Source organism: Petromyzon marinus, chromosome 58, assembly GCF_048934315.1.
Source record: "Petromyzon marinus isolate PM22_M1 ecotype Great Lakes invasive population chromosome 58, UKy_Petmar_22M1.pri1.0, whole genome shotgun sequence".
Lineage (NCBI taxonomy): Eukaryota > Metazoa > Chordata > Hyperoartia > Petromyzontiformes > Petromyzontidae > Petromyzon > Petromyzon marinus.
The window spans coordinates 6,955,605-6,979,516 of NC_133724.1; the positions used below are offsets into that span (position 1 = coordinate 6,955,605).

The window sequence follows — 23,912 nt, forward strand, 5'->3', positions numbered from 1 at the left end:
TGCAACATGGGCGCCGTGATGTCATAGCCGCGAGAGTGTCAGTCGGCCGGTGGCAGCCGTCAGTCTTTTTGAATTTCATTTGGTATTTGTATTCTTTATTTGTGACCGTAATTAACAAGCGAAAAAGTAATTAGCGATGGGCGAAGGTGCGAGTCGTCCCAACGACCCCGACGGTGGTCCCCTTGGCCTAACTCCGCGAGGCCCGCCCGTTCCAACGTGGAATCAGGCGTCACGAAACCCCGCCCCCCGCCCCCCCCCCCCCGATCCAGCAGTAACTAATTGGCGCGTTGTGTACGTGACAAACCTCACTGGCAATGGCGGAGCCAGGATTTTCAGGCACGGGGGGGCAACCCTTCCAGCAATGAGAAACGATAGGAGCTGTTAGTAAGTACGGAGTTGTTAGTAAGCGAGGACTTGTGTCCCTTGCGTTTTATTCGACGCGTGTGCGGCGATGGCGCGGCCCATCGATCGAAACTCGAATTCGAACCGCGTTGTGAGATTGGCATCGCGCTCGCTGAAGGTGTCGATGCCTTCAGGGAAGTCGTGGACTCTGCAGACGCAACTGCGCACAATTCTGTGAGTCGCTTATAAACCGCTTTGCCGTTACTTGTTGCCAATAATGGATTCAGACTATTGTCCTATCATCTCACAGAGTCCCTGGCACGTAATAACATGCTACACAGTGGCAGTGGGGGGGTCGCAGAATGACGATTCATCACTACTAAACCCCAATGATCCGATCGAAATTAGGGATTTCGATCGGACCATTGGGGAGGGGCACGTGCCACCCCCCCCCCCCACTGGCTCCGCCAGTGGTGGTGGAGGGTTACGACACATTTATACCGACGCGATCTAACCCAAAAACCTTCATATCATGAGTAATAATGGTCGCGAAAGCTTGCTACGTGTTAAACAAACACCCCACCCCCCCCCCCCCCGCCCCCCGATCGTCAGAAACTCGCGCATGATCGCGCGAGCTCCGCTATCACCCGCGGCGTCGGCGGGAGGCGACGGGAGGACGAATCGGTTGGGCGGGCAGTGAAGCGGGGAGGTGATGAAAGCGTTGCCGTCCGGGCTCACCTATGGCACAGCGCGTAGTCCTCGGGGTTGCTGACGCCCCTCGGGGGCGGCCGGTGCCTCCACTCGTACTCGCTGCCTAGGAGGGGCGGGCACGCGGGACAAAGATGAAGGCAAAGTTCCCCCCCGGCGAAGCCTTAACGGGCCTTTGGGGGCAAGTGCTGTTAAGCGAGGAGCAGCGCCTGTGAAGGCCGGCACGGCGCACGACAGGGGGAGGGGGGGTGTCGTTGCCGGGCTCTGCGTCCGGCCGCCTTCGACTCCCCGGTGGCGATGTTTACTGCGCACCGCGCCAGGTACTCGTTTGAGGCCGAGTCGACCTAGGGGAGGGCCCAGGACCGGTTTGCATAATCGTCGCCAGCGTTGGCCGTGAGCGGGAATCTAACTCGAGTGGCGCTGACCGCGGCGTCACACCCACGCGTCGCCCGGGGTACGGGCGGTACCAACGGCATTACACTCGCGCCTCAAGAGCTAGAACAGCCTGGGGTTCGAAGCCGGACTCGGGCGCCTTTCCGCGATGGCGTTTATATAGTTTTGTTTCCAACCTGTTCTGCAGAGTGCGAGTGGCAGTCGTGTGAGAAAGTGTGTCAGCGAGTCTGAGAGTGAGCGAGCATGATGCGAGTTTATCAGCGAGCCTGAGAGTGAGTGAGCTAGCGTGCATGATGTGAGTGTGTCAGTGAGTCTGACAGCGAGTGAGCGAGCGTGCATGATGCGAGCGTGTGTGAGCGAGTCTGAGAGTGAGCAAGTGAGAGTGCATGATGTGAGAATGAGTCTCAGCGAGTCCGAGTGAGCGAGCGAGTGTGGCGTGGAGGAGGCCGTGATGGCGTGGAGGAGACCGTGATGGCGTGGAGGAGGCCGTTATGGCGGGGAGGAGGCCGTGATACACTCACTCATCTTACACTGACTCACTCACACATCATACACTGGGAGTGTCATGCTGCTAGCTATGGCTGCAAGTTTGGTCGTACATGTTATGTTTAGCATTTATTGTTCAATTTGAATCACAGTTGCTATGATTACTGTTGTTACATTGTTTTTATAGATTTATTTTGGTGATTTCGAAAACATATGGTTAAGCCATGTTTCTTGCGGAAGTGCGGAGTTGGCCTGATAACTTTAATCTAAATTGTATTATGGTTGTTATTGTTTGACTTGCATCACACTGGGATTTTTGCACACAGTGTTGTAATAAGGTGGGGTTTTTTTTGGAAGATTTGCTGGTTTATCCAGGCTGTTTCTGTTGCGCGTCGTCCCTTTAAGATGTTCTCTGTTCATGTTTTGTTTGTTGCGGTTGCACCCGACTCAAGAGCCGCATGGCTCACAGGGCTTATACCTAATAAATGAAACTTGATGATGTGAGTGTGAGTGTATCAGCGAATCTAAGAGTAAGCGAGCATGCATGATGCGAGTGTGAGTCTCAGCGAGTCTGAGAGTGAGTGAGCGTGCATGATGTGAGTGTGAGTATGTCGGCGAATCTGAGAGTGAGCGTGCATGATGCGAGTGTGTCAGCGAGTCCAAGAATAAGCGAGCGTGCATAATGTGAGTGTGTCAGCGAATCTAAGAGTGAGCGAGCGTGCATAATGTGAGTGTGAGTCTCAGCGAGTCTGAGAGTGAGTGAGTGAGTGAGCGTGCATGATGTGAGTATGAGTCTCAACGAGTCTGAGAGTGAGTGAGCGTGCATGATGTGAGTGTGTGTGCGTCAGCGAGTCTGAGTGAGCGAGTGAGCGTGCATGATTCGAGTGTGTCAGCAAGTCTGACAGTGAGCAAGTGTGCATGATGCTAGTGTGAGTGTCAGCGAGTCTGAGAGTGAGCAAGTGAGCGGTAGTGAACTCACTCGTGTTCGCTCATTGGCGAACACTAGTGATTATCTGAACTGGTCCTGGGCCTCCCCTAGGTCGACCCAGCCTCAAATCAGTACCTGGTGCAGTACATAAACATCGCCACTGGGGGGACAAAGGCGGCCGGGCGTTTGTGCTGGCCACCCCCTCCTTCGTGTGCCTTGCCAGCCTTCATAGGCGCTCGCCAACAAGCACTTGCAGCAACAGTCTGTTACGGCTATACGGTTTGTTTGTCTACAAAAGGTATTTGGTAGTCCTAATTAGCGCTCGGCAAGGTAAACATACCACACCCGTGGGGCGAGAACCACGCCCAGGAGAGACATTTGACATGTATCGTTGTCTGCTTACCCTTTTAACACTAAAGTCAGCCCCTCTCTCTTTCTGTCGAGACCTTATCTGGTCTTTCGAGTTCCAACCCGGTTCAACAAATCCAACTTAAAACTCGAAATCGGTCGGCAGCATTTAAGGGGCGAGGATGTGACAGCTAGTTGTAAGTGTGGATGTTGAAAAGTGGATGTTGAACTTAGATATCAGTTTGTCAATCGAGATAATTTAAAAGTAAATAGCTCAAGTCGCTTCCTAACATCGTAAGGAAAGAGCGTTCCGGCCGGCCACGGAAGCGCATCTGAAGGGTGCGCGATGCGGCCACCGCCTTTGTTCGATGTTCCGTGACGTGCCCTAGCCACGAACTAAATGCCGTGAAATCATCCGAGCGGCAACGGAAGCTACTCCGCAATCCGCCGCACATCAACCGGAGGCGTTTCGTCGTCAGCTAATCTGAACAGGCACCGAGTTGTGAGCTGCTATGCATCCAGCCCTGCACCAAGGGGAAGTGGGATTCTTTTGCCGTTGTAAAAGCAAGCGACACCCGGCGATACGAATAAGATCTTGCGCAACGGAGATCTGGGGGCGGGGCCGAAGCAAGGAGCGCAATCATATTTGTCTTTCGTGTGGATACATAGCAGCAGATTAAAGATGTCATTATAGATGTTGTTATCCACTCAATTGTCTATTCTTGGTTCTTTCGGTAAAGTCGCGTAGAAGGGAAACAATACAATAAAAATATAAAACAATAAAATTCTCACGACGTTTCGACTGCAACACAAGCAATCATCATCAGGTGTGAAAACCACAGCAAGAAAATTTGAAAAAAGTGGCGGTTATTTTTAACGTTAGCACCACGGAGAGAGATTTGACAGTTTGTTCAGATGATTGCTTGATGCTGATTGCTTGTGTTGCAGTCGAAACGTCGTGAGAATTGTATTGTTTTATATTTTTATTATTTTATTGTTTCCCTTCTACGCGGTGACTTTACCGAAAGAACCAAGAAAATGAATCCCTGCAGTCACGAAAGCTTTATATCAAAACTCAATTGTCTGCTCAGACGCAGAGTTGATTTCGTCCGTTACTCCTTTAAAGAGTGGCCACACTCGCGGGCTGCCGAATCTTCGATTCGCCATTTGTGGATCAGGTGGCCGCACGGGGAACGCGCTCGGAGCGGAAGCGAAATGCTACAACGGGAAGTAACTTCGTTCACAAGGACGAAATGAATTTCCGTGCAGCTAAACACTTGAGCACTCACTGTTTGCAAAGTCAATTTCCGACTTCGAATCGTCCTTCTGCAAAAAAACAGAAAAAAAAACAGGCAAAAATCAAATTAGGACGAGGGCGCCATCCTCCTCGAAATAAACAAAGCCTCTCCTGGAAATTCCCAAAGAAGTTCCGACAGAAGGAGCTCCCAGGTACGCGGAGCATCAGAACCAGTGCCGGATTATCCGAGTAACAAAAGTAGCTACCGGATTATCCTAGTAGCAAAAGTAGCTACATACGCTACGGGCCCCGCACTTTCAAGGGCCCCGCGCTAAACGCTTTCAGGATATCAATTCCGGTTCAGTGATTCTGCACTTGCTCTATTACTATAGTACTATACCGCCTTCAACTTTTATGAACGACCGGGTGTTTAAGGTTAGCGATTCGTCGTATTATCTGGCTGTATAGCAAATAAAAAAATACAATTACTTCACTGTGCAAGTTAAAAATTAGTGTTTTGATATTAATGTTTTTTTTTTTATTTAGGGCCCCTTTATAACATCATGCTACAGGCCCCGCACTAGCTTAATCCGGCGCTGGTCAGAACTCGTGCCAAACGACAAAGAGCGGTACAACACGAAAAACCAAAAAAACGAAAACGATTTTTTTTATTTTACCGGTTAAAGGCCGACTGAAGTATGTAGTAGCTTTCCCCTTCACAAGCAACCTGCCCACCACAAATTACAGCTTGACCAAGCGACGGATCCCGTTGAAATGTATAATTTCCAAATACTTTTAAACGCGTGACGTTGATTCTAAATCTGATGGGACGTGCACGTACAGTCATCGGAACAAGAAAGGCTTAACCCGAGCCAGTTCCAAGCCTGATCACCAGCCGTGCTCGGGATTTCCATGAGGCCAGATGGTCGGCAAGCAAAAATAACAAGAAAAGCCAATTTATTTTTTGTTCGAATTCGGTCGAGAAAAACTCCCGGTGATGTCTCCGCTGCTGCTGCTCCTGTAGGGGGCGTTATTCCATCTCCTGTGAGAAGCGAAGTGAGTGAGCGAGCATCAGAGCGAGCGCGCGAGCGAGCGACTGATTGAGCGAGCGACTGATTGAGCGAGCGACTGATCGAGCGAGCGACTGAGCGAGTGTGTGAGCGAGTGACTGCTACGTTGCCGATTTCATCGCTCCCTTCTCGGCACCGTGGACGTCCCCACCACCCCCCCCCGCCCCCCGATACCCGGGACGCGTTCTACCCGAGCACCCTCCCCCCCCCCACCGCTTTAGACAGGCATCGGCTACCAAAATAACAAGAGGAGCCAATGATTTTGTGTTCGAATTAGGCCCAAAAAAAAACTCAACATCTCAAGAGCCGCAAAGTGCAACGTGAACACGACGAGGAGGTGGCGGTTCGCTTTGAGTAACTGACGTCACGAAGAGGTCCCTTGAAAAGGAGCCGCACGCACGCACGGCTCTCGCAGCCGCGGGCTGCCAACCCCCCTGCCCCCACGCGCCTTTGGGAGCAACCGAGGGGCTTGAGCCTCCGCTGCTTTAGAGCCGTGGGCCAGAGCCGTGAGGCGTGATTAAGAACGGGACGCTGAATGTGCGGTGCTGCGTACCTTCATGTTCGTATCCGTATGCAGCACCTGCACAGCACAAACAGCACAGACACCACAACACTATTAATTTTATATAAATGATCACTTTAAATAACTGGTCACTTCTTTCTTGCCACCACGCCCCCCTCCCCCGGTTTCTTCCAGGTTGTACGCATCCTAGGAATCGCACTTAGAGCGGCGCTTTTTTTGCGTAAGCGCACCAGCGCCTCGCGTCGCCGCTCTCATCTCACTCGCTCCAAACGCTCCTCCCGCTGCAGTCTGGCCAACGGGGAACCCCCCCGGCCCACGTGCGAACAAAAGCCGGGAGGGGTGGGGGGGGGGGTGCCACGCCACGCCGGCACGCTGGCAGACGGCGCGCCGCTCCTCGCGGCCGTCTGGAACGCCGCCCTGGCCTCGTTCAAGGTGGTCAAGATTAGGGCGTCGGAACAGCCACCAGGAGGGGAGGAGAGGAGCCTCGACGCCGCGTGGTGAACAGGAGACGGTGGCGGTCCCTTAACGAGTAACGTCGCAGCTCCATGCCGGCTCACGAGTCGCAGGTTTGCCGACCCCCGATCTAGAGCGAGAACTCATTTCTTGACAACTGCTTGTTGTTGTTGTTGTTGCTGTGTTTAGTCTGTTGTCCTTCACCCGCACCTCCGATCAGCGCGGTTGGCTACGTACGGTGCGAAAGAAGTCCGACATACGTACAAACTCCTATACGCGCCACTATAATACACTACACTATACATTGCACGACCACATGGTAAAACTACTATATACTAAACAACTATACACTATACCGTTGTTAGGAAGCCACTGGAGCTATGAACTTTCAAATCACCTAGATTGAAAAATAATTTCTTCACAACTGCTTGTTGTGTTTAGTTTGTTGTCCTTCTATCCCGCCCACCCCCCCCGCCCCCCCCCCCAGCACTTCTGATTCTCGCGGTTGGCTACGGACGGTGCAAAAGATTTCGATTTAAAGCTTTCGTGACTGCAATGATTCATCTTCTTTGGTTCTTTCGGTAAAGTCACGTAGAATGAGAATAAAATAATAAATTGATAAAATAAAATAACACAATAATATTCTCACGACGTTTCGGCCACAACACAAGCGGCCTTCATCAGGTGAAGGGAGCGAGACTGTCTGGTAGGACAGCGCTGGAGTGAGAGAGCCACGTTCAGATCACGGCTTTTAAGCTGTGTGAGAGGAACAAAGAGCCTTGACGAAGGAATTAGCATAAAATTTAGCATTGAAAAGTCTGAATGATTAGCTTGTGACTGGTCACAGAAATAGCTATGTTAAAAGTTAAAGCATACACATCCGCAGAGGCACCCATTGTTAAAAGGAATTAGCATAGAATTTAGCATTGAAATAGCTAAATTAAGGCATTCGCTTGTAACTGCTACAGAAATAGTTACGTTGAAGTCAGAGCATACACATTCACCGAGGCACTTAGTACAAATCAAAACAGGAGAATTTAGCATTGAAATAACTAGGCGAATTTAGCATTGAAATAACTGGGTGATTTGCTAGTGACTGGTCACAGAAATGACTACACATCTGAGCTATTCACAGTGCTATATAGTGAACCAATAAAAACTAAAATATAAATTACCTTCATGTTATCAATAAACTCTATATTCTCCAATCAGCTAAGCTACCAACCATAAGTCGTTATATATCACAATGCTATATGGCGAAAAAATGGGTGGATTCTTACCCTCAAATTTCCGTACCACGGATAGCTACGGGCCCCGTTCAGACGGACGAGTTCGTCCATGGTCGGAACAGAGGCGGGGGAGAGAGACAGCTGCGAAGCCCTAGTATACTCCATGTTGTAAACCATACCATTAACCGTGGTGTGAGAGGTATTAAGAGGCAATGCTGGCGAAAGAGCTGCGGTCTGAAGGTCATCGTAAAATTACAATTAATTAAGAACAGAAATGATTTAACACATCTTTCCAGTGGTTACTAAGCCTGAATCCATCTTCTCGGTTGAAATTGTCTCTGTGCTTGTATATGTGAATGGCCTCATGAACGAATCTCTCATGGTAGCCAGTTGGTTTGCAAAGAACCTCCGTCTTGGAGAAGTCAATGTCATGTGAGCCCACTGAATTGTAACAGTGATCTGCCACGGCAGAGGAGTTCGTCTTACCGTGTTTCAAGTCTGCTTTATGTTCGCGGATGCGGTCCGAGATATGTCTTTTGGTTTCTCCAATGTAGCTACTACCACAGAGGCACTTTAGTTTGTAAACGCCCGGGTACTGTATGTCTGGAAGAGCATCTTTTACAGATGGAACTAAATCACGGATTTTGTGTACTGTGTTGAATCGGACCTGGATCTTGTGTTTATTCAGGATTTTGGAGATCTTTTTAGTGACCCCTGCAATGTAGGGTAAGGTGATGGTTTTGAGTGGCTCCACAAGAGGATCCTTCTTCATGACTGGAGTGATGGCTTTGCGGATTGTGTAGTCGGAGTAGCCATTAGCCCTGAGAGCCTGGTGTACGTGCTTGAGTTCACTGGTAATGTGTTCCTGGTCGGAAATGCATTGGGCTCTATGGTATAGAGTCTTGATGAGGCAGTTCTTCTGGGATGGATGGTGGTGGGAATCCGGTTTCAAGTAAGCATCTGTATGGGTAGCTTTCCTGTAGACAGAGTGGCTCATTGAACCATCATGTCTCCTTTTAATTAAGACATCCAGAAAGGGTAGTTTGCCATCTTTTTCGACCTCCATGGTAAATCTGATGGCTGGGTGTATGGAATTGATGTGGTCGCGGAATTGGTCTAGAGCAGGCTGGCCATGTGGCCAGATGACAAAGGTGTCATCAACGTACCTCTTCCATAAGGTCGGGCGTAGAGTGGCAGTCTGGATGGCGTCAGTTTCAAATTTTTCCATGAATACGTTGGCTACAACCGGAGATAGGGGGGAGCCCATTGGGGTGCCCTCAGTTTGTTTGTAGAAAGTTCCATTCCAGGTGAAGTATGTGTTGGTTAAGCAATGTCTCACCAGGGGGGGTACATCAGTATGCAGTCCTTGATGAACCAGGTCTTCAATGATAGCGATGGTGTCAGGTACCGGGACTTTGGTGAACAAGGACACCACATCAAAACTGACAAGCAGGTCGTTTGGGGACAGGGAAATGTCTTTGATTGTCGATACCAGGTGAGTAGAATTTAGTACCGCAGAGGTGGTTTTTCCAGTGAAAGGTCGCAGTATATCAGCCAGAAAACGTGCCAGTTTGTAGGTGGGTGAGCTGATAGTAGAGACGATGGGACGAAGGGGTGTATCTTCTTTGTGTATCTTTGGAAGGCCATATAATCTTGGTGGTCTGGCAGCAGAGGGTTTCAACAAGAACTGTTTGTTCTCATCAATTAATGCTGTTGAATCAGAGATAATTTTGTTCGTTTTGGTGACCAGGCTGTTGGTGGGATCTCTTTTTATTTTTGTATAGCTGCCATCGTTGAGTAGTTCTTGAATTTTGTTGTTATATTCTGTTTTGTCCATGATGACAGTGGCATTGCCTTTGTCGGCTGAGAGAACGACAATATCATCCCTCTTTTTTAATTGAGATAATTCAAAACGTTCGTCTTTGCTGATGTTGCTAGGTGGCAACTTAGCGTTTTTGAGGGTTGCAGCGATTTCAGATCTTGCTACGTCTGCAGAGATGTGACTCAAGCCCTTGAGTGCAACGTCGACATGGGCAATGATATCATTAACCGGTAAGTGTCTCGGTGTGACAGCAAAGTTTAGACCTTTAGCTAAAACGGATTTCAGACCATCAGAAATGGAACTGTTACTGCGATTAATTACGACTTTGTTGACGTCTATCTTTTCGGTGTGTGGATCCGATTTTTTGCTGGAGAGGTGATTGAATTTGGAAATCAAATTGTCCCTACATTTGTTCGACATAGTGGCAGCCGAAGAGGTAGTCATATTGTCTACATGTTCCCAATCCGATGTAGACATTGTTGCTGTCAATTTTAAGTGTGATTTGTAGAGTGTCTTGTCTAACTGATCAACAAAGTCGTAATTAATCGCAGTAACAGTTCCATTTCTGATGGTCTGAAATCCGTTTTAGCTAAAGGTCTAAACTTTGCTGTCACACCGAGACACTTACCGGTTAATGATATCATTGCCCATGTCGACGTTGCACTCAAGGGCTTGAGTCACATCTCTGCAGACGTAGCAAGATCTGAAATCGCTGCAACCCTCAAAAACGCTAAGTTGCCACCTAGCAACATCAGCAAAGACGAACGTTTTGAATTATCTCAATTAAAAAAGAGGGATGATATTGTCGTTCTCTCAGCCGACAAAGGCAATGCCACTGTCATCATGGACAAAACAGAATATAACAACAAAATTCAAGAACTACTCAACGATGGCAGCTATACAAAAATAAAAAGAGATCCCACCAACAGCCTGGTCACCAAAACGAACAAAATTATCTCTTTAACACGTAGGCTTTCGCGACCAATATTATTCATAATAAAGGTTTTTGGGTTAGATGCTGGAAGTATTTACCAGCGAAACGTCGTACTCAAACTGTAAATGTGGATTAACTCTTCAACACACCGGTGGGCTGAAGTAGTGAATTATTTGTCTTTTGTCAACGTGACACTTTTCTTTGCTGATTGGCCGTGTCGGGTGGTGGAGGGTTACGACACATTTATAAATAAACGCGATCTAACCCAAAAACCTTTATTATGAATAATATTGGTCGCGAAAGCCTACGTGTTAAACTGACTAACCTCTATGGGGAGGATACTTTTCTTAAAACCAGAAAATTGGAGAAGCTTCGCATTAAGCGGATGAAATTGATATCTTCACTGGCGTTCCTCAAAAGGTGCAGAGATTCAAAGGTAATACCAAACGCAGTTAAAATAACACATCACATAAAGTCTTCTAAAGCTAACCAAATACTACACAAAGCTAGCGAATTATTATTAATAGAGAGAATACAGCACAATAGGAGTGAATTATCTTACATTTCGGAATCGCTAAAGCAGTTACACTTAGATATAAGCAATAGTGTATCTATGCATTATTGGAATATAATCGATAACATAACACAACAATCGGCTGATAATGTGTTTAAACTAACAAAAACTAACCAAATTAATAAATTTTCTAGACTACATAATAAACAAATCCCTACTGAAAACCAAAAATGTAAAAACAAAACTGTACTGAACTTGACCAACACTGTATTAACCGGTGACATGGTCTCTATCCTTTCTAAAGGCCTTAACTTTGCCGTTACCCCACGCACAATTCCAGTGGATGAGATAATTGCTGAGGTAGAATCAGCAGTTAGACTCCTTCCACATAATGAGGCAGAGATGACTAGACATGAGGTTGCTAAAATAATTGAGAATAGCAAAGTTCCAAAAGTAAATATTAGCTCTAACGAGGCAAAAGCCTTAAGAGAGCTGCGTGTAAATAAGGATATCCAAATCCTAGCAGCTGATAAAGGCCGCACTACTGTACTGATGTCACGAGCCGATTATGATAATAAAATTAGAAATTTACTAGAGGAAAGTACCTACATTAAAATTAAACGAGATCCAACTAATACTTTAGAACGTAAGACCACTGCAATAATTGCAAATTCATTAATCCCTAAAAATGAGCAATACCTAATTAAGCCAAGGGCCTCAAAACCACCTAGACTCTATGGGCTACCAAAGATTCATAAAATCGGCATCCCATTACGACCCATAGTCAGTACAATTGGCTCTGCCACATATCAATTAGCAAAATATATAACCAAACAAATACAGCCCTACATCGGTAAGACATCTTCATTCATAAAAAAAAAATTCAGAACATCTTGTGAATGTGATTAAAGATATTAAACTTACTCCTGATGATATTCTGGTAAGCTTTGATGTGATTTCTCTATTCACTAAGGTTCCAGTGGACGAATCGCTTAAATTACTTGATACACTAGTAAAGAATACCGGTTTATAAAAAGATATTCCGAAACTTGCTGGCCATTGCTTAAATAACACTTACTTCTTATGGAGAGGGGATTTCTTTAAACAAAAGGAAGGAGCAGCAATGGGTTCTCCTTTATCCCCTGCTATAGCAAATTTGTACATGGAAAACTTTGAAATAAGAGCACTTGCCTCGAGCACATTAAAACCATCCTTTTGGTTTAGGTATGTGGATGACACTTTGGTTGTCTGGCCACATGGTAAAGATACACTTAATGATTTTCTAAATCATCTCAATGCACAAAACCCGGCCATCCAGTTCACCATGGAAATGGAGGTGAATAATACACTCCCATTCCTAGATATTTTGCTTGGACATGGCCTAAACGGTAAAATAACACACAGCGTTTACAGAAAGCAAACGCACACTGATGCCTATCTGAATGCAGAATCACATCATCATCCAGCTCAAAAATCCTCTCTTATTAAGACGCTCGTGCATCGGGCGAAAACAGTGTCAGATGGTGAGAGTCTAGTGAGAGAGATTAAACACGTTAAAGACGCACTACGACAGAATGGCTACAATAATGCTCAAATTAACAGAGCACTGAATGCCAAATCACGATCGCAAAGCAATACTACTGAAAGCGACCAGATTGTTAAAACAATAAAAATTCCATATATCTCAGGAGTAACTGACAAATTAGCCCGCGTTTTGCAAAAGCAAAACATTACAGTAAGATTTGGTACAGTACACAAAATTCAAAAACTAGTATCTTGCACTAAAGACGCATTACCTAAACTATCAACAGAAGGTGTATATCGGATTAATTGTTCATGTGGCAGCTGCTACATTGGGCAGACGGGACGTAACATCAGCGTAAGACTAAAAGAACATCAGAGAAATATTAAATTGTCTCAAACACAACTGTCGGCAGTGGCAGAACATGCTTGTCAACAAGGACACTCAATTGATTTTGACAATGTTGCAGTGGTGTGTAAAACTAATTATTACTGGCAAAGACTAATTAGAGAATCCATTGAAATTGAGAGGAACAAGAATAACTTTAATCGCTCTGACAGCTACCGGCTCAGTGCGGCCTGGAAGCGTATTATTAAATAATACACATTACATTTTGATTTAAAGAATTACTAATCTACAACTCATTACTAATCATAACCAATGACTGATTACTAATCGATTATATAATTACATTACCCCCCCCTCCGCCTCTAATCACTGCACCTGATGAGTTAAGTGATGACGTCACTCTTCTGCTCTATATAAAACCGGGAGCAAGCGAGGGCTTTACCATTCTGGCAAATTGCCCGATGATGCTGGAAGTATTTACCAGCGAAACGTCGTACTCAAACTGTAAATGTGGATTAACTCTTCAACACACCGGTGGGCTGAAGTAGTGAATTATTTGTCTTTTGTCAACGTGACACTTTTCTTTGCTGATTGGCCGTGTCGGGTGGTGGAGGGTTACGACACATTTATAAATAAACGCGATCTAACCCAAAAACCTTTATTATGAAAATTATCTCTGATTCAACAGCATTAATTGATGAGAACAAACAGTTCTTGTTGAAACCCTCTGCTGCCAGACCACCAAGATTATATGGCCTTCCAAAGATACACAAAGAAGATACATCCCTTCGTCCCATCGTCTCTACTATCAGCTCCCCCACCTACAAACTGGCACGTTTTCTGGCTGATATACTGCGACCTTTCACTGGAAAAACCACCTCTGCGGTACTAAATTCTACTCACCTGGTATCGACAATCAAAGACATTTCCCTGTCCCCAAACGACCTGCTTGTCAGTTTTGATGTGGTGTCCTTGTTCACCAAAGTCCCGGTACCTGACACCATCGCTATCATTGAAGACCTGGTTCATCAAGGACTGCATACTGATGTACCCCCCCTGGTGAGACATTGCTTAACCAACACATACTTCACCTGGAATGGAACTTTCTACAAACAAACTGAAGGCACCCCAATGGGCTCCCCCCTATCTCCGGTTGTAGCCAACGTATTCATGGAAAAATTTGAAACTGACGCCATCCAGACTGCCACTCTACGCCCGACCTTATGGAAGAGGTACGTTGATGACACCTTTGTCATCTGGCCACATGGCCAGCCTGCTCTAGACCAATTCCGCGACCACATCAATTCCATACACCCAGCCATCAGATTTACCATGGAGGTCGAAAAAGATGGCAAACTACCCTTTCTGGATGTCTTAATTAAAAGGAGACATGATGGTTCAATGAGCCACTCTGTCTACAGGAAAGCTACCCATACAGATGCTTACTTGAAACCGGATTCCCACCACCATCCATCCCAGAAGAACTGCCTCATCAAGACTCTATACCATAGAGCCCAATGCATTTCCGACCAGGAACACATTACCAGTGAACTCAAGCACGTACACCAGGCTCTCAGGGCTAATGGGTACTCCGACTACACAATCCGCAAAGCCATCACTCCAGTCATGAAGAAGGATCCTCTTGTGGAGCCACTCAAAACCATCACCTTACCCTACATTGCAGGGGTCACTAAAAAGATCTCCAAAATCCTGAATAAACACAAGATCCAGGTCCGATTCAACACAGTACACAAAATCCGTGATTTAGTTCCATCTGTAAAAGATGCTCTTCCAGACATACAGTACCCGGGCGTTTACAAACTAAAGTGCCTCTGTGGTAGTAGCTACATTGGAGAAACCAAAAGACATATCTCGGACCGCATCCGCGAACATAAAGCAGACTTGAAACACGGTAAGACGAACTCCTCTGCCGTGGCAGATCACTGTTACAATTCAGTGGGCTCACATGACATTGACTTCTCCAAGACGGAGGTTCTTTGCAAACCAACTGGCTACCATGAGAGATTCGTTCATGAGGCCATTCACATATACAAGCACAGAGACAATTTCAACCGAGAAGATGGATTCAGGCTTAGTAACCACTGGAAAGATGTGTTAAATCATTTCTGTTCTTAATTAATTGTAATTTTACGATGACCTTCAGACCGCAGCTCTTTCGCCAGCATTGCCTCTTAATACCTCTCACACCACGGTTAATGGTATGGTTTACAACATGGAGTATACTAGGGCTTCGCAGCTGTCTCTCTCCCCCGCCTCTGTTCCGACCATGGACGAACTCGTCCGTCTGAACGGGGCCCGTAGCTATCCGTGGTACGGAAATTTGAGGGTAAGAATCCACCCATTTTTTCGCCATATAGCATTGTGATATATAACGACTTATGGTTGGTAGCTTAGCTGATTGGAGAATATAGAGTTTATTGATAACATGAAGGTAATTTATATTTTAGTTTTTATTGGTTCACTATATAGCACTGTGAATAGCTCAGATGTGTAGTCATTTCTGTGACCAGTCACTAGCAAATCACCCAGTTATTTCAATGCTAAATTCGCCTAGTTATTTCAATGCTAAATTCTCCTGTTTTGATTTGTACTAAGTGCCTCGGTGAATGTGTATGCTCTGACTTCAACGTAACTATTTCTGTAGCAGTTACAAGCGAATGCCTTAATTTAGCTATTTCAATGCTAAATTCTATGCTAATTCCTTTTAACAATGGGTGCCTCTGCGGATGTGTATGCTTTAACTTTTAACATAGCTATTTCTGTGACCAGTCACAAGCTAATCATTCAGCCTTTTCAATGCTAAATTTTATGCTAATTCCTTCGTCAAGGCTCTTTGTTCCTCTCACACAGCTTAAAAGCCGTGATCTGAACGTGGCTCTCTCACTCCAGCGCTGTCCTACCAGACAGTCTCGCTCCCTTCACCTGATGAAGGCCGCTTGTGTTGTGGCCGAAACGTCGTGAGAATATTATTGTGTTATTTTATTTTATCAATTTATTATTTTATTCTCATTCTACGTGACTTTACCGAAAGAACCAAAGAAGATGGTACAAAAGATGTTCAACGTACGTATACGCGAGCGATTTCGGGCGAGCATTTGCCATGAATCTGTGTCCGTTCAGGCACAGGTGCAATGGTCACCGTGTATCCGTTCAATCACTCCGATAACCCGAATTGAATTTGGGACGACGATCACCCTTAAAAATATATAATAATAAGTCTGCCCAAGCGAACCCGCACCACACGGAACTTATTACGCAACACCGATTTAAAGTCTGTGCCCTGTTTTGACGATTTCTTGTGTGGTGGTGGCGATGCATTTTTTTGCCACCACCACATCATCGTAAGAAAAAACAAGAATAGTTTTGACCCTTTCTGGCCATAAAACAGAAGTCGTGTTAAGATGTTCAAGCACCAAATAAGATAGCTTCTGCAAGGCATCAAGTAACTGCATTAACCACACACGGTACCTGTGGTGAACATGCAAACAAAACATGCCCCGATAACATATGACGCATTGTCTTTGGAACTGATTGTCCTACAGCAGTTTGCTCAAATACCGAACCACGCGGTGTGCAGCTCTTCATCCAGCAGTGGATGGAGCAAGGCTGAAAAATGATAACTTCATTGGGACTTATATCGGTCCCTTGACGATAATCAAGGATGTAAAGTTTAACACGTAGGCTTTCGCGACCAATATCCACGAAGAGGTTTTTGTTGGGTGAGATCGTGTAAATATAAACTTGTCGTTACTTAAAAACTAAACAGGATTGCTCCACGAGTCTGGCTGTCGCCGGATGCCAATTGTAAATCCTGGCGAAACGTCGTACTCAAATTGTAAATGTCGTGGATTTACTCTCCCAACACGCAACCGGTGGGTGGAAATAACCAATCCGCATGTTTTTCTCACGTGACAAACCTTACCTGTCAGCTGTATCGGGTGGCGGCAGATGAGGTTGCTTTAGTGTTGTATTTGTGTTTGGGTGATCTTTTCACCTTTATTGTACTTTGCACTCCTATCGTGTTTTTGTCATTGTTTGTTGTTGCAATGCTCTTACACCATGCCCCTAACCGGACATCTGTGAAAAAGAGCTTTATGGCTCATCGGATTCCTCCAGTATGGCGTCTTCCATGACCGCGCGGGGGGGGGTGGCTTGAATGTACTCGATCGCACAGGGCATTGCGAGCCGTGTGACACGAACTCGTGGGCCTCTTGTGGCCCACGGGACATGTGAAATTACGCAGTGGGGCCTTATCTGGCCAATGGGCTGTACAAATAAATATTTTGATTGTGAAAAAAAAATAACCTTTATCGTGAATAACGTCGGCTGCGAGAGCCCACGACGCGTCAAACCGACGGTGGCAACCAGCCGTAGCGCGCCAACTCGTCACCACTCCCCCCACCCACCCCCCACCAACCTGCAGGTGGCCGCCAGCCATCGTCTTGAAATCGAAGATGATCGCTTTGTCTTCCGCAGCCATCAAGGCCAGGGAAGCGGCCGCCGCGGAGGACAGAACGGGCGAAGCCGGCGGCGGGGGGCTCCCGCCGCCGCTGCCGCCGCCGCCACCGCCGCCGCCGCCGGGGCCCCCGTGGCCTCCGTGGCCCCGGGCCCCCCGCTGGCCGTCTCCCCAGCACGCCGCCGCCCGGCCAGCGCGGGCCGAGAGCCGGTGCGCCATCGCGGGGCGGGGTCACGCGTCGGCCCCTCCACCCCGGAAGCGAAAACGCGCGACCCTGGAGGGGCGGCAGGGAGGGTGGTGGTGGGGGAGGGTAGGGCGGCAGAACGTGAGGGCAGCGAGCCAGGGCAGCGAGAGGGCAGCATGGTGGGCAGCTGCGAGGCCTCGCTGCAAAACCATGGCCCCGAGACTTCATTTCCCGTGGCTCGTGGGCCAGATAAGGCCCGCGAGTTAATTTCGTACGGCCAATGGGCCAGATGAATTCCACTACATCATCATTTAATATGATATATCGGCCAGATAAGGCCCACTACTTCATTTCTTACAGCCCATGGGCAAGATAAGGCCCACTACTTCATTTCACATGGCCCACGGGCCAGATAAGGCCAATTAATTCATTTCACATCGCCCATGGGCCAGATAAGGTCCATGAGTTCGTTTCACATGGCCCGTGGGCTAGATAAGGCCCACGAATTCATTTCATACGGCCCATGGGCCATACAAGGCTCACGAGTTCATTTCACTCGGCCCACAACGCGCTGCGCGATCCGAGTACGGTCAAACCACCCCCGCAGTTGTGGAAGACGTGGAGAGGCCCTCACCCAGCAGTGGATAGACCAAAGGGCTGTGCGTGTGCAGCGTCGTGGAAAGACACACGTGTACGTCCATCAAAAGGTGTACTGCCGTATGCAGCGGCCTTGGATCAAACACAAACTCCCACCACCGGGCAACCACCGCTAAGCTCAAGAGGCATTAACTTATAATCCTTGACATTTGATTGGACGCGTTGCACATGCGCAAGTGGGACTGTGAATATGATAATAAAATAGGCAATGCCGAGCCGCTGCCACCGCTGACTGCGATCAAGGATTGTCTCAGCCCGGTCACCGTTGACTCAGACAAGAGAGCCGTAAGTTTTCGCGAAGGCACATAGACTGACGCGGAGACTCAGACACTCATGCAGAGACCCACAGAGACCCACACACTCACACGGGAGATCCGCGGAACCACACGGGCCGAGTTGTGATTAAAAAACTGGGTTTTTCAATGCAGCGAGTTTATCTTCTTTGGTTCTTTCGGTAAAGTCACGTAGAATGAGAATAAAATAATAAATTGATAAAATAAAATAACAATAATATTCTCACGACGTTTCGGCCACAACACAAGCGGCCTTCATCAGGTGAAGGGACGAGACTGTCTGGTAGGACAGCGCTTCACCTGATGAAGGCCGCTTGTGTTGTGGCCGAAACGTCGTGAGAATATTATTGTGTTGTTTTATTTTATCAATTTATTATTTTATTCTCATTCTACGTGACTTTACCGAAAGAACCAAAGAAGATGAATCATTGCAGTCACGAAAGCTTTAAATCGAAATTTAAGTGAGTTTATCGTCGCAGCCGAATCACCGATGGCTTCAGACAATGGACCCGCCAAAATGTAATTTGGCTCCGCACTGAATTTGGCTCATCTCCAGTGCGCGAATTAAAAATATCGGCGCGACCGTTCACTTGACGGGCGTCACGCGACGAGCACAGCTCTCGGTCAGAGCGAGTGGGGCAGTGCCGCCCTCCACTGTGTGTGAACCAGAGGTCACGTCGTGAAGGAGGACGAGGGACTTCAGAGGTAGCTATGCGATGTCCGCTTCAATGGGCCACTCTCGAAACCGCGATGGGCCTTGCACCGCTCCGCGAAATTTACCAACGGATTTCATTCGTCTCATTAAAAGCGGGGACCGACATAGAAAATAACGTTCAACACGTCGGCTTTCGCGACCGATATCATCCATAATATAGGTTTTTTTGGGGTTAGATCACGTAAATATAAATACGTCATTAAACCCGCCAGCACCCGACAGAGCCAATCAGTAAGGTTTGTCACGTGCTCTCCAACACACCGGTGTGCTGTACTCAAAACGAACTGGTATGTCCTGTTTACGTGACAAACTTGAAGAAAAAAAACTTTTTCTGTAAATTTTTTCAATATGCGCATTAACAGCTTTCCCTTCTGGACTACCGATTTGACGAGGAGGCCGCGCGTGCTTCGTGCAGTGGGGGCGGGTGGGTTTTGACGGAGCTTAAAACAAAAACTGTAAGCCCCTCTGGTCCCGAGGCTTTTAAAGGTTGGAGGAAACGCCGCCTCCCGCCGACGACGGGGCCAACCACACCCCGCCGGGCCCTCTTTCTCCATCAGCAGAAAGTGTGCACTTTTTAACGGTTGGAATAGGCTGCACCGTAACGCACGCAAGCCACCGGGCTCCCGCCCCTTACCGAAACCCCCCGTCCCCGCCACCACCACCGCCCAAGCCCCCTCCCACCAGCCCGGCGATGGGGTGGTCGCGGCCGGGCACGCACGGAAGGAAGGGGCGCCGAGTAGGTTTAAAGAGCACCCCACCCCCCGCTCCCGGCGCGTCGTCCCGCGCGCGCGAGTTCGCCCCGACGGCGACGCTTAGAGGTGGCGAAGTTTTTCGCGACCGGCACAGAGACACAAACGCGTCAACAGTCGAGACACACAGAGACAACACGGGCAGCGTACAACCCAGGTGCATTGTGGCGGGCCTACGATGCGTGCTCTCGCCGGCTAGCACGGAGGACGGCGTGGTGAAGTATGGTCGAAACAACCCCCCGCTACCCGCACGGGGAGGCGCTCATCCGGCAGTGGATTGACACAAGGGCCTGTATACGTGCGACGGTCCGCGTGCCGGCCACGAATGTGGTGGCATATGTTATCGATTACCATACTTACGCTGGATTTTACTCTCAACTTGTGGCGTGCGGTTTTTTCATGTGCTACCAGAATTTCGGCCGCCTCATTTTAGCCCCTGCCCACGAAAGAAAGCTGGGCTCTGCCGCACATAGGGCGTGTGTAGGCAAATAGAGTAAAACACCTCGTTATTTCGGTATTTGATCACTCGTAACTGGGGATAACTCGGCGGGGCCGCGCTTTCGGCCGGCACGGCGCATTCGCAATTCGCCGCGAGCCGAATTGCCGTAACGAATGGCCCATTTTCGGCATAAACGCGTGGAGCGACTAGGCCCGCCACCGCCACCCAGGCGTAAGGCCACATTCTACCAGCAGTGAAGCCCCCAGTGCGGTGCCTTCATCAGCCTCTGGATATTCTTCTGCAGACACCGCCGTCAGCGGTGAAGTGCCACATCAGCTGATGTCGCCGGACGGCACGTAATGTGGTGTAAAGGCGTCGAGTAACGTCGTCTTCAAGTCAAAAAATGTATTGTTTAAGTGAAACACGTGAAGTTTAAGTTAGTGTCATTTGGTGTTTCAGTTATAATTTAGTGACAAAGTGAACATAGATTACATTAAGCGCATATTAAGTGCATTAAGCACTCCTCCACGACCTCCGTTACCTTCCACATGGAACCTACCACATCCTCCTCCTTCGCCTGGAGTGCCGGTTACCGTCGGTAAGTGTTGCTTTTGTGGAAAATTATTTTTGGAAAACAAATTTGGAGGCAGGAGGCACTGGCAATATTGGATAATTCGGCAAGGACAGAGCCCCATGTGTCGAATAAACAAGGGTTTACTCAGTTGAACACGTGGTAGGCTTTCGCCACCAATATCATCCATAACTGATGTTTTACGGGTTAGATCGCGTAAACATATATAAATGTGTCGTTAAACCCGCCACCACCCTACACAGCCAAATAAGTAAGGTTTGTCGCGTAAACGGAATGTGCCAATTCGTTACTAGTACAGCACACCGATGTGTTGGAGAACCAAGCCACAACATTTACAATCTGAGTACAACGTTTCGCCAGTAATTACAACCAGCTTCATCAGGCGACAGCCAGATTTGTGGAGAAGTCCATCTGCTTACTGTATGGTTTTATGGGGAGGGAAGGGCGATCAACAATTTTTGGAAAGCGGCAAGATCAACTTTTTACCCCCAGAGAGAGGTGGGGGTCCGACTCTCTATAACTTTTTTCTTTCAGGCCTTCTGAAAGGATCTTTTTAACTTAGTTGACGGACAAACAGAACGCCGAGCTTTTATAATAGAATACAGTGTACAGAGTGTTGAGCTATTTCATTGTCAAAAGGCGCTTTATAAAATAACGAGCTTTACTACCCGGCTTCGCCCGAGACTTGGATTCTTTTCTTGGATTACGGTAATACACGGCCTACGCGGAGGGTGGGGGGGGGGGATGCGTGACGTCAGCAGGCACACTGCGTGACGATGCCACATGCGGGTGACATCACAGATGTGACATCACCGCTCACTTGCCGTGAAAAATATATCCATTATTGCGCCCCCCCCAAAAATACAAGTCTATTTTTATCTTTTTTGCATTGTGTACAGTCTGGAAGCTACCCCACATGCCAAATTTCAAGTTTGTTGCATGTTGGGAAGTACGCTAAACATTTCAAACAGACACACATTCACAAATTTCCCTTTTATATATATAGAAAGATTATTATGGTGGTGGTGTGAGCGTGGTAATTGCTCTCTTTTCTTATATATCTCGTGTGCGCTGTAGAGTGACTTCTGACTCCTTACGAATGAGTCGGGTTCCAGAGGTCTGTTCGTAAGTCGATTTGTTCGCAAGTACAACTTTACTCCTGTCGAATACAAACGCGCTGTACAGCATGTACACTCAACACAGGGTAATGGTTTTAATAGCTTTATAATATCCCATAAGATGTAGATGCCCCTGGTTCTTCACGTTGCACAGATGTAGATGCCACTGGTTCTTCATGTTCTGCAGATGTAGATGTCACTGCTTCTTATTCAAGTTCTGCATATGTATATGCCGCTGGTTCTTCACGTTCCACAGATGTATAAGCCACTGGTTTTTCATGTTCCGCAGATGTAGATGCCGCTGGTTCTTCATGTTCTGCAGATGTAGATGCCACTGGTTTTTCATGTTCTGCAGATGTAGATGCCACTAGTTTCTCATGTTCTGCAGATGTAGATGCCACTGGTTCATGTTCTACAGATGTAGATGCCACTGGTAAACGTTCTGCATGTGTAGATGCCATTGGTTCCTCATGTTCTGCAGATGTAAATGCCACTGGTTCTTCACGTTCTACAGATGTAGATGCCATTGGTTCCTCATGTTCTGCAGATGTAGATGCCACTGGTTCTTCACGTTCTGCAGATATGGATGCCACTGGTTTTTCATGTTCTGTGGATGAAGATGCCACTGGTTCTTCACGTTCTGCAGCTGTAGATGCCACTGGTTCTTCACGTTCTGCAGATGTAGATGCCACTGGTTCTTCACGTTCTGCAGATGTAGATGCCACAGGTTCTTCAAGTTTTGCAGATCTAGATGCCACTGGCTCTTCATGTTCTGCAGATGTAGATGCCACTAGTTATTCACGTTCTGCAGATGTCGATGCCACTGGTTCTTCACGTTCAGCAGATGTAGATGCCACTGGTTCTTCACGTTCTGCAGATGTAGATGCCACTGGTTCTTCACGTTCTGCAGATGTAGATGCCACTAGTTCTTCACGTTCTGCAGATGTAGATGCCACTGGTTCTTCATGTTCTGCAGATGTAGATGCCACTGGTTCTTCACGTTCTCCAGATGTAGATGCCACTGGTTATTCACGTTCTCCAGATGTAGATGCCACTGTTTCTTCATGTTCTGCATATGAACCTGATGGCAGGACCCCGGGGTCCCATAAGCCCCTCGCTCTCGCATAAACTGCATTGCGACATCATTTTATGTCTGTTGAAGGCGAACGACACGGCAATCTATTCCTCTCGACGAGCTCTACACGATGCGCTAATCGAAGTTTAAAAGTTTTGTTTCTTCTGTGCATTCTTCCTCGCTGCGCTTGGACGACAAGACAACAGAATGATCCGCGCCAGGTGGGTCGCGGCGTTTATGTGCGCGGTGGGACGGAGTCGCCAAAAAACAATTAATTAATTAGGATTTTTACTTCCATTTATTCGGGGTCCCGCCATAAGTTTCATATGTACATGTTACTGGTTCTTCACGCTTCGCAGATGTAGATGCCACTGGTTCTTCACGTTCTGCAGATGTAGATGCCACTGGTTCTTCACGTTCTGCAGATGTAGATGCCACTGGTTCTTCACGTTCTGCAGATGTAGATTCCACTGGTTTTTCATGTTCTGCAGATGTAGATGCTACTAGTTTTTCACGTTCTGCAGATGTAGATGTCACTGGTTCTTCACGTTCTGCAGATGCAGATGCCACTGCTTCTTTACGTTCTGCAGATGTAGATGCCACTGCTTCTTCACGTTCTGCAGATGTAGATGCCATTGGTTCTTCCCATTCTGCAGATGTAGATGCCACTGGTTTTTCACGTTCTGCAGATGTAGATGCCACCACCGCCATCTATTGCGCGGCGGTTGAACTTGAGATTCTCGGGCTGAACATGCA

General features: G+C 47.5%; 1 protein-coding gene across 1 annotated transcript in view; it reads right to left on the reverse strand.

Moving 5' to 3' along the window:
• Nucleotides 1–23,912, reverse strand: part of HELZ (helicase with zinc finger) — a 105,904-nt gene that overhangs the window by 74,009 nt on the left and 7,983 nt on the right. Inside the window, exons 2-5 of the mRNA XM_076052790.1 lie at nucleotides 17,296–17,608; nucleotides 6,066–6,092; nucleotides 4,495–4,531; nucleotides 1,081–1,156 (exon numbers count right to left, since the gene is read on the reverse strand). Coding sequence (XP_075908905.1) covers nucleotides 1,081–1,156; nucleotides 4,495–4,531; nucleotides 6,066–6,092; nucleotides 17,296–17,553 — 398 coding nt within the window. The 5' untranslated portion in view covers nucleotides 17,554–17,608. The remainder of the gene's footprint in view (nucleotides 1–1,080; nucleotides 1,157–4,494; nucleotides 4,532–6,065; nucleotides 6,093–17,295; nucleotides 17,609–23,912) is intronic.